Below are 13,164 nucleotides of genomic sequence, written 5' to 3' on the forward strand. Positions count from 1 at the left end.
TGGGTGCTCAATAAGAATTTGAGTGTATGCATCGTGACCTTAACTATTTGGTGCATATTTTCAAAGATTCTCTGCACAAATTCAGAGCATAATATCTTCATGCATATCCACTCATAACTGCCATATCAATCCATTTATTCTGCTATAAATCTGTGTGAATACTTGCTACCCACATTGGCCATTCTCTTTCTATTCTCACCATTTGAAATCAAGAAAAGAATTCAGGTTCAAACATGGCTTCGTCTTCAAGACAAAAACAGAAAAGCAAGGGAAAGCAAACCACTTCTCAAAGTGTGTTAGAAGGATGGTTCGCTGGAAATGAAGAAGGCATCAATGCCTACATTCATGAAACAAGCAGGAAGCAGATCAACATACCCAAGGTGTTGGATTTCAACTGGCTGAAATCTGAAAAATTGGTAGAAACAAGGGCTGTGTTGAAGCACCAGAAACTGAAAAAGATGCTGGAATTAACGGGTAATGTTTATCTTGACTTGGTTAAGGTGTTTTATACTAACCTCACATTGGATGGGAAGAATGTTGTCTCTTATGTGAAAGGAATTAAGATGAAGATCACAAGTGAGGTGTGGAACTCTGTTGCTGGAATAAAATATGCTGGACTGAAAGTAGGGAAGGGAAATACCAGTGGAATTTCAGAATTCAACAAGCTGCAATATTATAAGAGTTGCATGAGGAATCCTACAGAGAGTATAAACAGGTTCCATGCAGGGCATTTGAACCTCACTCCACGTCTAGTTGCATACATCATAGCATGGCAACTGATTCCAAGAGGGACAAACCATGCTGTCTTACATGAAGAGGATCTCATTCTCCTATATTGCATCATGAACCAGATTAAGGTAAACTGGGTGTTCATTGTCAATGAACACATGCTCAAGTCAAAAAGGTTGGCTGATTACAGATTTCCCTATGCTATTCTTGTTTCCAAATTAATTGATTACTTTGGTGTTGATGTTACAAATGAGAGAAATGACCCTATCAAAGCTGTAAGTGAGATTGATACTTCAACTCTCACCAAAATGGGTTTTCACAAAATTGAAAACAAGTGGGTGGTTCTCAAGGAGAAGGACTCTCAAGCAGAACATGAGGATGAGGATGAAGCTATTCCTATGGATGATGACTCACCTGCTGCCCAATCTGAACATGAGGAAGTTGCTGCAAATGCCATAGTTGCCTATCAAGGTCCAGAATACCGTGGAGAACCAATGTCTATGTTTGAGAGGCAAGTGCTGTATCGTCTTGATGTCATGTCTGCAGAACAAAGGGCACACTTCGAGACTACTCATGCAAGGTTCCAACACCTTGATAATCAGATTGAAGGAGTTCAGGCACAACTTGCAGAGCTTTACTACAAGGATCAGTAGTTTTTTCTCTGCTTTTAATGCTTTCTTTATCAGTTTTCAAGTTTCTGTAATGTTGAACAATTTGGTTTTATGTTTCTGAACTATTATGATTGTGGTTTCTGCTTTATATCCCTTTATTCCCTATGCTTATATGCTGTTTGATGAATCCAAAGGGGGAGAAAAATAGCTCACCATGCTAGGTGAAGCTAGCTGTAACAGGGAGTTAATTCTGCACCTTAAAACCATGTCTTATGCTATGCAATACTGTTGTGTTTTCTGGTTTAAAATCTGGTGCAGTGCAGGTGCAATTCTGGTTTAAAATCTGGTGCAAGTACTTAAAGCAACAAAGCTATGAGGTTAGCTATGGGGATTTGTCTCCATCAAACAGGGGGAGATTGTTGAAGATGGTTGCTGCTCCTTCAAGATTGTGTTTGATGAAGACTTATATGTAGTGTTTGATGAAGTCTTATATGTACATTTCTCTTGTATTTTGCTTTGCTTTAAGTGTGTCTTAGCTAGTGCTTAGAGGTTGTCTAAGAGTGGCTTTTTGCTGAGTAACTCACCTCATAACCACTGGCCATGTGATAAGAACAAGCATAAGTTTTCTTAAACTGTTTTTCACATGTTTTACACAAAAACACGTTTACTGCATAAAAATAAATCTGTTCTTTTCTAAATAAACAGATTCTTTTTTTCACTGATGCCTTGGCTAAGTCTTGTAAAAATTAGATTTTGTGCATCAGGTATTTTGACTAAGTCTTCTTCTTTTCAAAACGACTGAGTTTTAAATTGTTAAACTTTCTCTGTTTTCGTTTTGAAAAATAAATCTGTTCATCTGTAAATGAATAGATTCTTTTTGCCTCTGGTGCCATGTTAAGCTTAAACGTTTTTCAGTTTTATCTCAGCACCAGAATGGTTGACTAAGTCTCCTCACTTAACAAATTCTCTAACTGCTTTTGAAAATAAATCTGTTCATTTTATAACAGCTTTAACTGTTTTTCAAAAATCTGTTATAAGTTGGTTTTCTATAAAATGCAAACTTGTTTTCTGAGCTTAACGACAATTAAAAACAATTCATACATTTGCAAAAACAAGTTTTGACAGCAGAGAGTTAAGTGTTTACAAAGGATTAGCATTTGTTCTTCAAAGATTTCGAAAAATCACAAAGTGCTTGTTCTTGGTTTGGTTCAAAAGCTTGGTGTGAGGTGTAGCTACTGTTCTAGCAATCTTGCCTACTGGTTTAAGGCAGATCTGTGTATCCTCAATCAGGTGTAGTCGTTTCACATCTCTTTCTTGTAATAGTTTGGTTGAACACTCTTCTTGATAGGTGTTTTTGAAGAGTGGGTGTGTGTGTATGCTGAAATAGGTTTTTTCAGCAAGAGTACCTAAGTTCTTGTAGGTTTCAAGAACAGTGGGAATTGTACTTGGTTGTACTGTGTGTTAGTGATTTCCACCTGTTGTTGGTGAAGACTGGATGTAGCTCAGTTGAGTGAACCAGTATAACTGCTTGTGTTCATTCTCTCTCACTCTCTGCAATTTCGTTTCTGCATAATTGATAAAACAGCAAAGAAATAAATCTGTTCAATTGAAAATAAATCTGTTCTTTCTGGGCACTGTGCATACTGTTCTTGATTTCTGAAAAAGTTGTTTGAATCTGATAAGAACATATATAATCTGCTAAAAGCCATTGGAACAGATTAATTGTGATAGGTTGCTCAAGAAACTGTCAAAGCTATTAATTGAACCTTAAACAATTGCTTAAAGTTGAAGCTTGCTGTTCTGTGATTCATTGTTCTTAATTTCTGGAAAATTGCTTGACATCAAGAAGAACACTCATAATCTGTTAAAAGCCACTGGAACAGGTTGTTTGCAAAGGTCACTCAATTAACTAGCATGCTATCAATTGAACCTTAATCACTTGCTTGAAACTGAAGTTTGCTGTTTTGTTGTTTCACAATTTTTCAATCTGATATCTGTGTGTGTGCATCTGGAAAATCTATTTGCATAGTCTTGTGATTAACCTTGCTGTATTAAAAGCGTTTCAAACAAAAACAGTGCTGAAATAAATCTGTTCATTTTCACATAAATCGATTTATTTTCTGAAAAACTGAGTTAAACATTGTTTCTGCGAGAAAGTTTTAAAAGGTCAATTCACCCCCCCTCTTGAACTTTGGCACTATTAAACCCAACAGACTTTGCTGTCAAACCAATTCAATCGGTTGTTTCAAAAATTCAACCGATTGTTTTTTGAAAATTCATAACAGAATTTTTGTTAAGTTTACAAATCAGTTTTAAATGTTTTCTAACTAAATAGCCTCTTGCTTTAAATTTTTTTAACAAACCTTTGGAGTATTTAAAAAGGTTGTTATACGCTCCTAAGAAAAGAGAACAATTTAGACATTTGTGAAGTGTGAAAACATATTTGAGTTTTCAAGATTTGCATTCAAGTTTTTGGGTTTTCTCAAAGAAGTGGAATAGGATTGCTGTAATCTTTTGATTTGATCTTCATCAGGTGTAATCCTTTATGTATCTCTTGTATTTCTAAATATTGTTGTGTAAGTGTAGAATCAAATGGTCTTTTGATTTCTGTGGTGATTGTGTGCCAAAGGAAGTGTGTGACTTGAGGTGTTCAAGGTCACTTCTTTGGTGGTGTGTTTGTAATCTGGATTTTGATTGCGTAGTAGATACCTAGTGGTTTCTGGGGACTGGATGTAATTCTTGGGATAAGAGTGAACCAATATAAATTGTTTGTGTGCTTTTCTCTTGCCCTGAACTCATTTAAATTATGCTTTTAAGTTGTTTTTAACTCTGCTCATAAAAATAACTGGTTGAATCGCAAAAACAACTGGTTGAATCGCAAAAACAACTGGTTGATTTTCTGATAATCAACTTAAACTGTTTTGTTTAATTGCTCTCTGGATTTTTGTATCTTTGATTCTGCATTGAACTTCATTATACCTTCAAAGTTTGCGAAAATATTTCATAAACAATTCACCCTCCCTCCTTTTTAAGACCATATATTCTAACAGATCTCATATCCATGATGAAGCAGCTAACTATGCATCAGATGATTGCAAGGGTATGTGGAATTTGCACTGCTAACCATGCCACTCATGCTTGCCCCACTCTTCAAGAAGTTAAAGGAGGAAACAATGTTGAATGTTCTCAAGCTTATGCTGCAAACATCTTTAATATTGGTAGACAGTCTACTAATTTTCCCTTCATTAATAGACTATCTAACCCACCTCAGCAACCATTCAACCGTGATTTGTCCACCAATCAGTATAATCCGGGTTGGAGGAATCATCCGAATCTTAGATGGGGTAATTCACAACAACAACAACCATCCCCACCACCAGCTATTGTATCAGAAAAAGGTGGATCTTCTCTGGAGGATGTAATAAAGCACATGGTTGAAGTTAATACGCAATTCCAACAGAGAACAAGTGAAATAGTACAAAGAACAGATGAAAGAGTATAAAGAACAGAGGTAAGCATTCATAACTTGGAAAATCATATTGGTCAATTAGCCACTCGTATGAATGAGATGAATTCCAAAGGGTTTGATAAGCTTCCCTCCCAGACGACCATCAATCCACATAATTTCAGTGCCATCACTCTGAGAAGTGGTACTCAGCTGCAAGCACCAGTGCATAATCCCATCAAAGTAGACGATCAACTCAGATCGTCTAACACCTCCAACATTACTGCTCCAACGAATTATGATCAAAGAAGGGTCAACACAAGGAATAATGACATGGATGCTCCTCCTAGACCGTCTCATGAAGTTGATATACAAGGAGAAACTGCTAGTCTCAACAGACCATCTATTCTCTTCCTTTTCTACAAAGAGTTGTTCAGACGAGCAGAAAATGGAAAAAGTTGACAAGGAGATTCTCGAGACATTCAGAAAGGTCGAGGTGAACATTCCTCTACTACATGCTATTAAATAGATTCCTAAATATGCAAAGTTTTTGAAGGATTTGTGCACACATAAAAGGCATCTTAAAGGGAACAAAAAGGTAAACATGAGAAGGAATGTTTTTGCTCTCATTGAAAAGCTTGCGGCAGCAATACCTGAAAAATGCAAAGACTCAGGCACTTTCACCATTCCTTGTGTAATAGGAAATAACCTATTTGAAAATGTCATGCTGGACTTGGGAGCATCTATAAATGTTATGCCTTTATCTTTGTTTACTTCTTTGTCTATTGGTCCTCTTAAACCCACATGTGTAGTCATTCAACTCGCTAATAGGAGCACAGTTCAACTTGCAGGGCTTATTGAAGACGTCCTTATTCAAGTAAATAAACTTGTTTTTCCAGTAGATTTCTACATTCTGGACATGGGAGGAGAAGATTCAAATTTTGGTGCAACAACCATCATCTTAGGAAGACCTTTCCTGAAGACAGCAAGCACCAAGATTGATGTTCACGCAGGCACACTGACTATGGAGTTTGGAGACAGTTTAGTCCAGTTCAATATCCTAGATGCTATGAAACACCTGATTGAAGATCACTTTGTGTATCATCTTGACATTTTAGATGATATTATGGATGATAATGTGTTTAATTTTCTAGGTTTTGCAACATGTTGTTGATTCACACTTAGCGACATTAGATGATATCAACCCTGATGAATTGCAGGTTGCGAAAGTTTCTCTCAACACTAGACCAGTACTGTCCATCATCCAACCGCCATCACTTGAACTGAAGCCACTTTCGAATCATCTTAAGTATGCCTATTTGGAAAAAGGGAGCAACTTCCAGTGATTATTTCTACTGCTCTAATTGATGAACAATAGCAGAAACTGTTGCAGGTGATTAAAGAGCACAAGAAAGCCATTGGTTGGACGTTGGCAGATATTTCAGGTATCAACCCTTCTTTTTATATGCATAGAATTCTACTACAAGAAGGGACAAAACCTGTGAGACAACCTCAATGCAGGCTTAATCCCCAAATTCTTGATGTGGTGAAGAAGGAGGTCACTAAGCTGCTACAAGTTGGTATCATATACCCTATCTCTGACAACACATGGGTGAGTCCGATTCAGGTTGTTCCCAAGAAATCTGGGATAACAGTGATAAAGAACGAGCATGATGAACTTATTCCTACTAGAGTACAAAAAAATTGGAGAGTTTGTATTGACTACAGACACTTGAATCAAACCACTCGGAAGGACCACTTTCCCCTTCCTTTCATCGATCAAACGTTGCAGCGTCTAACAGGTAAAACAAATTATTGTTTCTTGGGTGGTTTCTCTGGATATTTTAAATATGTATAGCACCAAAGGACCAACATAAGACCACTTTTACTTACCCCTTTGGAACCTTTGCATATAGAAAGATGTTGTTTGGCCTATGTAATGCTCCTGGAACGTTCCTATTAGAATATATGGCCTTAAACAAGACGGGGGTGAATTTTTTAAGAGAGGTTTTTGAAATCTTTTTGAGGTTTAATAAAATTCTTTGTGTGAATCCAGAACAAGAATCAAGTTAGCCAAGAATATAAGCAATAAAACAGCAAAGCAATAGAAAAGCAATCGGTTGTTTCTGCGAAACAATCGGTTGTTTATACCAGTAAAGCTTAAAACAAAATTTATAAGAGTTTAGAGTAAGAGAGAGATACACTAACAGTTTATACTGGTTCACTCTTAAGCCAAGAGCTACATCCAGTCCCCAGAAAACCACTAGGTAATCCACTAAGTAATCAAACCAGATTACAATACACAAACCACCAAAGTAGTGACCTTGAACCCTTCAAGAAACACACTCCCTTTGGCAAACCACACCAAAAGTATTGATCTTGACCACCTCAAGAGCAGACAACACTCCTTGGCAACACAACACCAGAAATACAGTAGGTTGAGAAGGGATTACACTTGTTCACAGTACAAACTGAAATCAATACAATTGCAATCCTATTCAACTCTCTTTGAAAAACCCAAAGCTTGATGTGAATGTTCAAATCTTGAAATCAACTTTGTCACAACTGAAAAACTCAAATCTGTTTCTCTTGCTTGTTTGAAACATAAACAAACCATTTATATTTTCCAAAGATTGGTCAAAGCAATTAATGAATGAGCGTATTCAATTGAAAATCATTTAAAGCACATTCAACAACCAAAATAGAATTATGTTAGGCTTTTCAAAGAAACAATCGGTTGAAGCCACGAAACAACCGATTGTTTGGTTTGGCAGTTAAGTCAACTAAACTAAAATAGTTTTTAACCTTTTCAAAAACTCCTAAGAGTAAAACAACCAGTTGATTCGACAAAACAACAGGTTGTTTTTCACTTAGTTGGAAAAACACTTTATTTTCTAAAAGGTTTTAAATCACATTAGTTTTAGATTCAACAAAGGAGTGGATCACATTCTATTCTACCCAAATTCCTCCCTAAACATAACAGCAACACTAGTCTTGCATCAAACACATAAGATTTGGATTCTTCAAAGCACTTGATCTCTCTTGATCAACAGTTCCAACGATGCATGATGAACATATTTTCTAATTTAATTGAGCATTGCATAGAGGTTTTTATAGATGATTTTAGCCTGTATGGTTTTTCTTTTGATGATTGTTTGGCTAACCTGGTCAAAGTACTTGACAAATGCATTGAGAATGACTTAGTATTAAGTTATGAGAAATGTCATTTTATGGTTACATAAGGTACAATTTTGGGTCACATTATCTTTGAGGAAGGTATTCAAGTAGATCCTGCTAAACTGAATGTTATCTCAAAATTACCTTATCCCTCTTCTGTGAGGAAGGTTAGGTCTTTTCTTGGTCATGCAGGGTTCTATAGATGGTTCATCAAGAATTTCAGCAAAATAACATTACCTTTATCTAACTTGCTACAGAAGGATGTATTGTTTGATTTTGGAGAAGGATGCAAAGAGGCATTTGATGCCCTTAAAGCAGCACTTGTGACACCTCCAATTATAAATGCCCTTGATTGAACACTCCCTTTTGAGATCATGTGTGATGCCTCAAATTATGCACTTGGAGTTGTCCTTGCACAACGTGTAGATGGTTTGTCACATGTGATCTACAATGCCTCTATAACGTTAGACGTTGCTCAGTCTAACTACACAACGGAAAAGGAGTTGTTGGCCATTGTTTTTTCCTTAGATTAGTTCAGATGGTATCTCCTAGGATCCAAGGTGGTTGTTTTTACTGATCATGTTGCCCTAAAATATCTATTAAAGAAGACTGACTCAAAACCAAGGTTGATTAGGTGGATGTTGTTGCTCCTAGAATTAGACTTGGAGATTAAAGATAGTAGTGGGGCATGATTTACCAGATAAGCATCTTCTTCTCATAACGAAATCAGTAAATGGTCCAACCAAAGCATCTAATGAATATTCTAGATTATCTAACACATCTGAACTTATACCTTGGTACACTGACATAGTGAACTACCTTGCTGCTTCCGTTTTTCCACTATTGGCAACCAAGACACAAAGAGACAAACTAAAGAGTGATGCCAAGTACTATGTCTGGGATACTTATGGTGTTTCTACAATGATCGGATCATACGCAAATGCATTCCTGACCAGGAGATCCCATCTGTGCTAAATTTTTTTCATGCTTCATCTATTGGAGGACACTTGGCTACACAACGTACTGCAATAAAGGTACTGGATTGTGGTTTCTTTTGGCCAACCCTTTTTAGAGATGCATGGACCGTCTCATCCACATGTGTCAAAGAGTAGGCACTGCTATCTCCCAGAGACAACAGATGCCCTAGCAACCCATGCTATTTTGTGAAGTCTTTGATGTGTGGGGTATTGATTTCATGGGTCCCTTCCCTATTTCTTTTGGATTCACTTATATCCTTCTTGTTGTGGACATATCTCCAAATGGGTGGAGGCAATAGCCACAAGAACTAATGATTGCCATGTTGTTGCAGCTTTTATTCAATCTAACTTCTTCTGCAGATTTGGGATTCCTAAAGCCATCATCAGTGACCAAGACACACATTTTTGTAACAAGATACTAGATGGCCTATTTCGGAAATATGAGATGATCCATAGAGCGTCCACACCATATCATCCACAAACAAATGGTCAAGTTGAGGTCTCTAATAGAGAAATAAAGCGGATTTTGGAGAAGATGGTTAAGCCAACAAGGAAGGATTGGAGTAAACGTTTAGACGATGCTCTTTCGGCCTATCGTACAGCCTATAAAGCACCTATTGGGATGTCTCCTTTTAGGGTTGTCTTTGGAAAAGCTAGTCATCTACCTGTGGAGATCAAGCACAAAGCTTAATAAGCAGTAAAGACATGCAACATGGATTATGACAAGGCAGGAGAGCAGCGAAAACTTCATTTGTAGGAGTTAGACGAGATCCGTTTGGAGGCATATGAGAATTCCAAATTCTACAAGGAAAGGACCAAGCGTCTACATGACCACTTCATCATTGGGAAAGAGTTTGTTGTTGGCCAACGAGTGTTATTGGTCAACTCCAGATTAAAGCTTATGCTGGAAAGTTGCGTTCAAGATGGATTGGACCATTTTTTGTCACCCATGTTCATCCTCATGGTGTGGTAGAATTGCAGAGTCTAACGTCTACCAATACATTTAAGGTGAATGGACATTGTCTAAAGCTCTTTCATGAGATTCCTCAAGACGAGACGGTGGAAGAGATTACCTTTCAACACCCCCATTACCCTCAAGCTTGAAGAGGGAGTATTTCTTCCCTTACTTTTATCATACACATCTATTAATTGTTTTTACATTGAGGACAATGTATGATTTAAGCGGGGGGGGGGGGGGGGGAGGAATTGTAATTAGGAGTTGTTTTACTTTTTATTTATTATTTATTTATTTTTATTGTTTTCATTTCTACATTTTCTTTTACTATTTATTTATTTATTTATGTTTTTTTTTTTTTTTTGAAAAGTGATCCAGGGAAGACTCTGGCTAGGAAAGACTTGGTATTTAAGTTTGTCCATTTGTGACTTACCTCTCTTTCCTGGGAGTTTACTTGGTTTGCTTTCAAATAAAATTCCTTAATATATATATATATATTTATTTATTTTCTTGTAGAAAACATTTAGGACATCTAATATAAGCATTGTGCATGTTTCTAGATAAATTTTTAGTTTCTTGATCTTTGTTGTGTGGATTTCTTTGAAAAGTTTTGAAACATAAGTTGGTTATGAGAAATTTAGAGTTGAATCTTTTGTGATAAACTGTCCCAGGTGAGATTTTGAGCTTCATTGACATACTGTCTAATGGATCATCTGATATAGTGTCTAATATTCTTTTTAGAGTGTTTCACTTGTGTCTGCTTATACTCTAGAACTTAGCTTGGTTCTATGGTTTATAATTATGATTTACATGCATGAATTGATATGATTGAGGCATTCTTTGTTTAAATTAACCCACTAGGCATACTAAATTACCTTTATGATAATCTATTTGTTAACCCCTTGAGCCTATAGCATTTTTCTTGTTTTTAACCCTTATTATAAGAAAAAAAAAACAGAAAAATCATGTTTGTCCCTACCTTAGAAGATAAAGGAGTTTTAAAATTATTTTGAAATAGGTTCTTGAATAAGTGTGGGGGTGCATCTCATTTTCATAGTATACCTCTTCAAATTCTTCAAAAAAAAAAAGGAATAAAACAAAAAATAAAAATAAAGCAAATAAGAGTGGATCATCTAATACACTTGGTAGATTGTCTACTATATGAAGAAAAAAAATGATATCTTGAAATGAAAAGAGGAGTTGAATTGTCATGATACTTACACTTGTTTTTAGACCTGTCCTTTATTGCTCCTTTGTTTTTCTATGGTTTTTAAGCCTATTTTCCCACTTTTACCTACCTTTACCAAAGCCCCATTACATCCCTTATAAAGTCCTCTTGATCTTTGATTGCATATTTTTCGATTTGTGAATATTAGAGTCTTGCTAAGCATATGGTAGTGTTTGTCGGCATGAGTGTTGAGTGTAAATACAAACCTAAACACTTGAGAGTTAGAGAGCATCTAGTGAGAAGTTTATCAAATTTTGATTCACCTTTGAATTCGATTACATGCTTGTAGTTGAAATCATAAGATTCCATTCACACTGGTTTTGATTCCTTGATTTTTCTTGAAAATGTATCATGCTAATGTAGTTGTTCTGGTTTGTTGCATTTTTGTTTGAGTTTTCCTTTTAGCAGTATTAGTAATTTTAAGACTAGCTCTATGTGGACATTTGTTCACATATTTAAACAAATACTTGATTGAGTTGGATTTATTGCAATATTCGATGTTAGCGTAGGCCTGGTACCTCAGTAAATATGCCATTATCTCTACGTTTGTAACATGAATATTTATCTTCATCAATAGTAGTTGACAATTTAAATTTCTTGGGGGTAAAACTTGAAACATCTATCTTTATTATTGCAAGGTGAGATGAACCTGGAAGCTCCACATAGACCATATATCATGTAGGTTGCAACTGCCTTTGACAATTTAGGATATAAATTTGCATGGGGTAATTTTGCAAAGATTACTTTATCAATGTCACTTGCATAAGCAAGTTGTATATCACCAATCATCGTCATCTAGAATATATTTTATAGTGGTCAAAACAACAAAAGTGGTTTCCTGTAACAAAAAAAATAGTTATAATATAAAAATATACAAAATTCATTTCCATAGTACAATTAATAAATTTTAATTATACCTCTTTACAATCTTTAAGTCCTTGAATTGTATTTTGAGAACTCAAGTGCACAAACTCATATTCAAAATTATTTTTTCCACCCTCGAAAAATTAACTCAATCCCTGAGAAGGAGAATCAGTAGACTAAATCATCATACACAGTTTAAACATTTGGTAATATTGCATCATCAATTTTAACTATAATAATAATTACAATAATGTATTGAATAACACAAATATGTTTTTTAATCACCTTTGTTTAAGTTCTCTTGCCTCTTTGGACTCCATGTTGTAGACAATTTTGGTGTAGTCCAGAAACAAACCTTATCTGCACTTTAGAGAAAGATATCATGGAGTTATAATCATGTCAAATGTATACCTACCCTGTAAAACAAATACCAAGTTTTGAATGATAACTTGACCTACTCTGGAACCCTTACTTTTGCAAACTGGATACTAATAACAACATTTTGAAATTCTATCGAAGATAGAAATGCATTAAGGTCATCAACATAATTTCCAAATAAGGTACACTTCATTTGGATGTTGTTGCAAAGAAATCAAAGGTGGATAAACAACTTCAAATTCCAACATTTAAAATTTTACTTCTTCAAGAAAATAATATGTTACCCATCAACTTCAATGGAGATAACATTCACCTTTGTTGTTTTCCTTGTTCTTTGAAGCTTTCTTTAAGTGTCCACACTTGTGAGAAGTCCAATAAGATCTACACAAACAAATGAGTTCAACACAAAATACAATTATATTGAGCTTAAATCATAATTATTCAACTTACCAATTAAGTAATCAACATCCCAGGTGCAAACACCATAGAGAGTGGAGTGTAGTGAGGTGTCGAAGTTGAAATCAAATCATTATCTAAAGACGCTACCTTAGTACTAGACTAAAAAATTAATTTTAACTACCGGAATTAGTTGTAACACTAAAAAATTGAAAAGAGTACACCTTTTTCCTCAACAATGTCGTTCTGGAATTTATAAATAAGTGTCCTCCTAACATATACATGAATTGTATCTCCCTACAAAAAGGTGGAAAATTAAACGAATATTAAAATAGTGTAAAAAAAATAATACCAAAATACTATAATACAAACGAATAATAAAAATTTACCTACTTATCTTGGAT

At 35.4% G+C, this 13,164-nt stretch overlaps 1 protein-coding gene across 1 annotated transcript; it reads left to right on the forward strand.

The window, feature by feature from the left end:
- Window positions 1-8,336: 8,336 nt before the first annotated feature.
- Window positions 8,337-9,630, forward strand: LOC137833195 (uncharacterized). Its single transcript, XM_068641556.1, has 3 exons — window positions 8,337-8,477; window positions 8,638-8,930; window positions 9,300-9,630. Exons 1-3 carry the CDS (start codon window positions 8,337-8,339, stop codon window positions 9,628-9,630), a joined length of 765 nt encoding a protein of 254 aa, XP_068497657.1.
- Window positions 9,631-13,164: the final 3,534 nt, after the last annotated feature.

Source organism: Phaseolus vulgaris, chromosome 6 (assembly GCF_000499845.2).
Source record: "Phaseolus vulgaris cultivar G19833 chromosome 6, P. vulgaris v2.0, whole genome shotgun sequence".
Classification (NCBI taxonomy): Eukaryota; Viridiplantae; Streptophyta; class Magnoliopsida; order Fabales; family Fabaceae; genus Phaseolus; species Phaseolus vulgaris.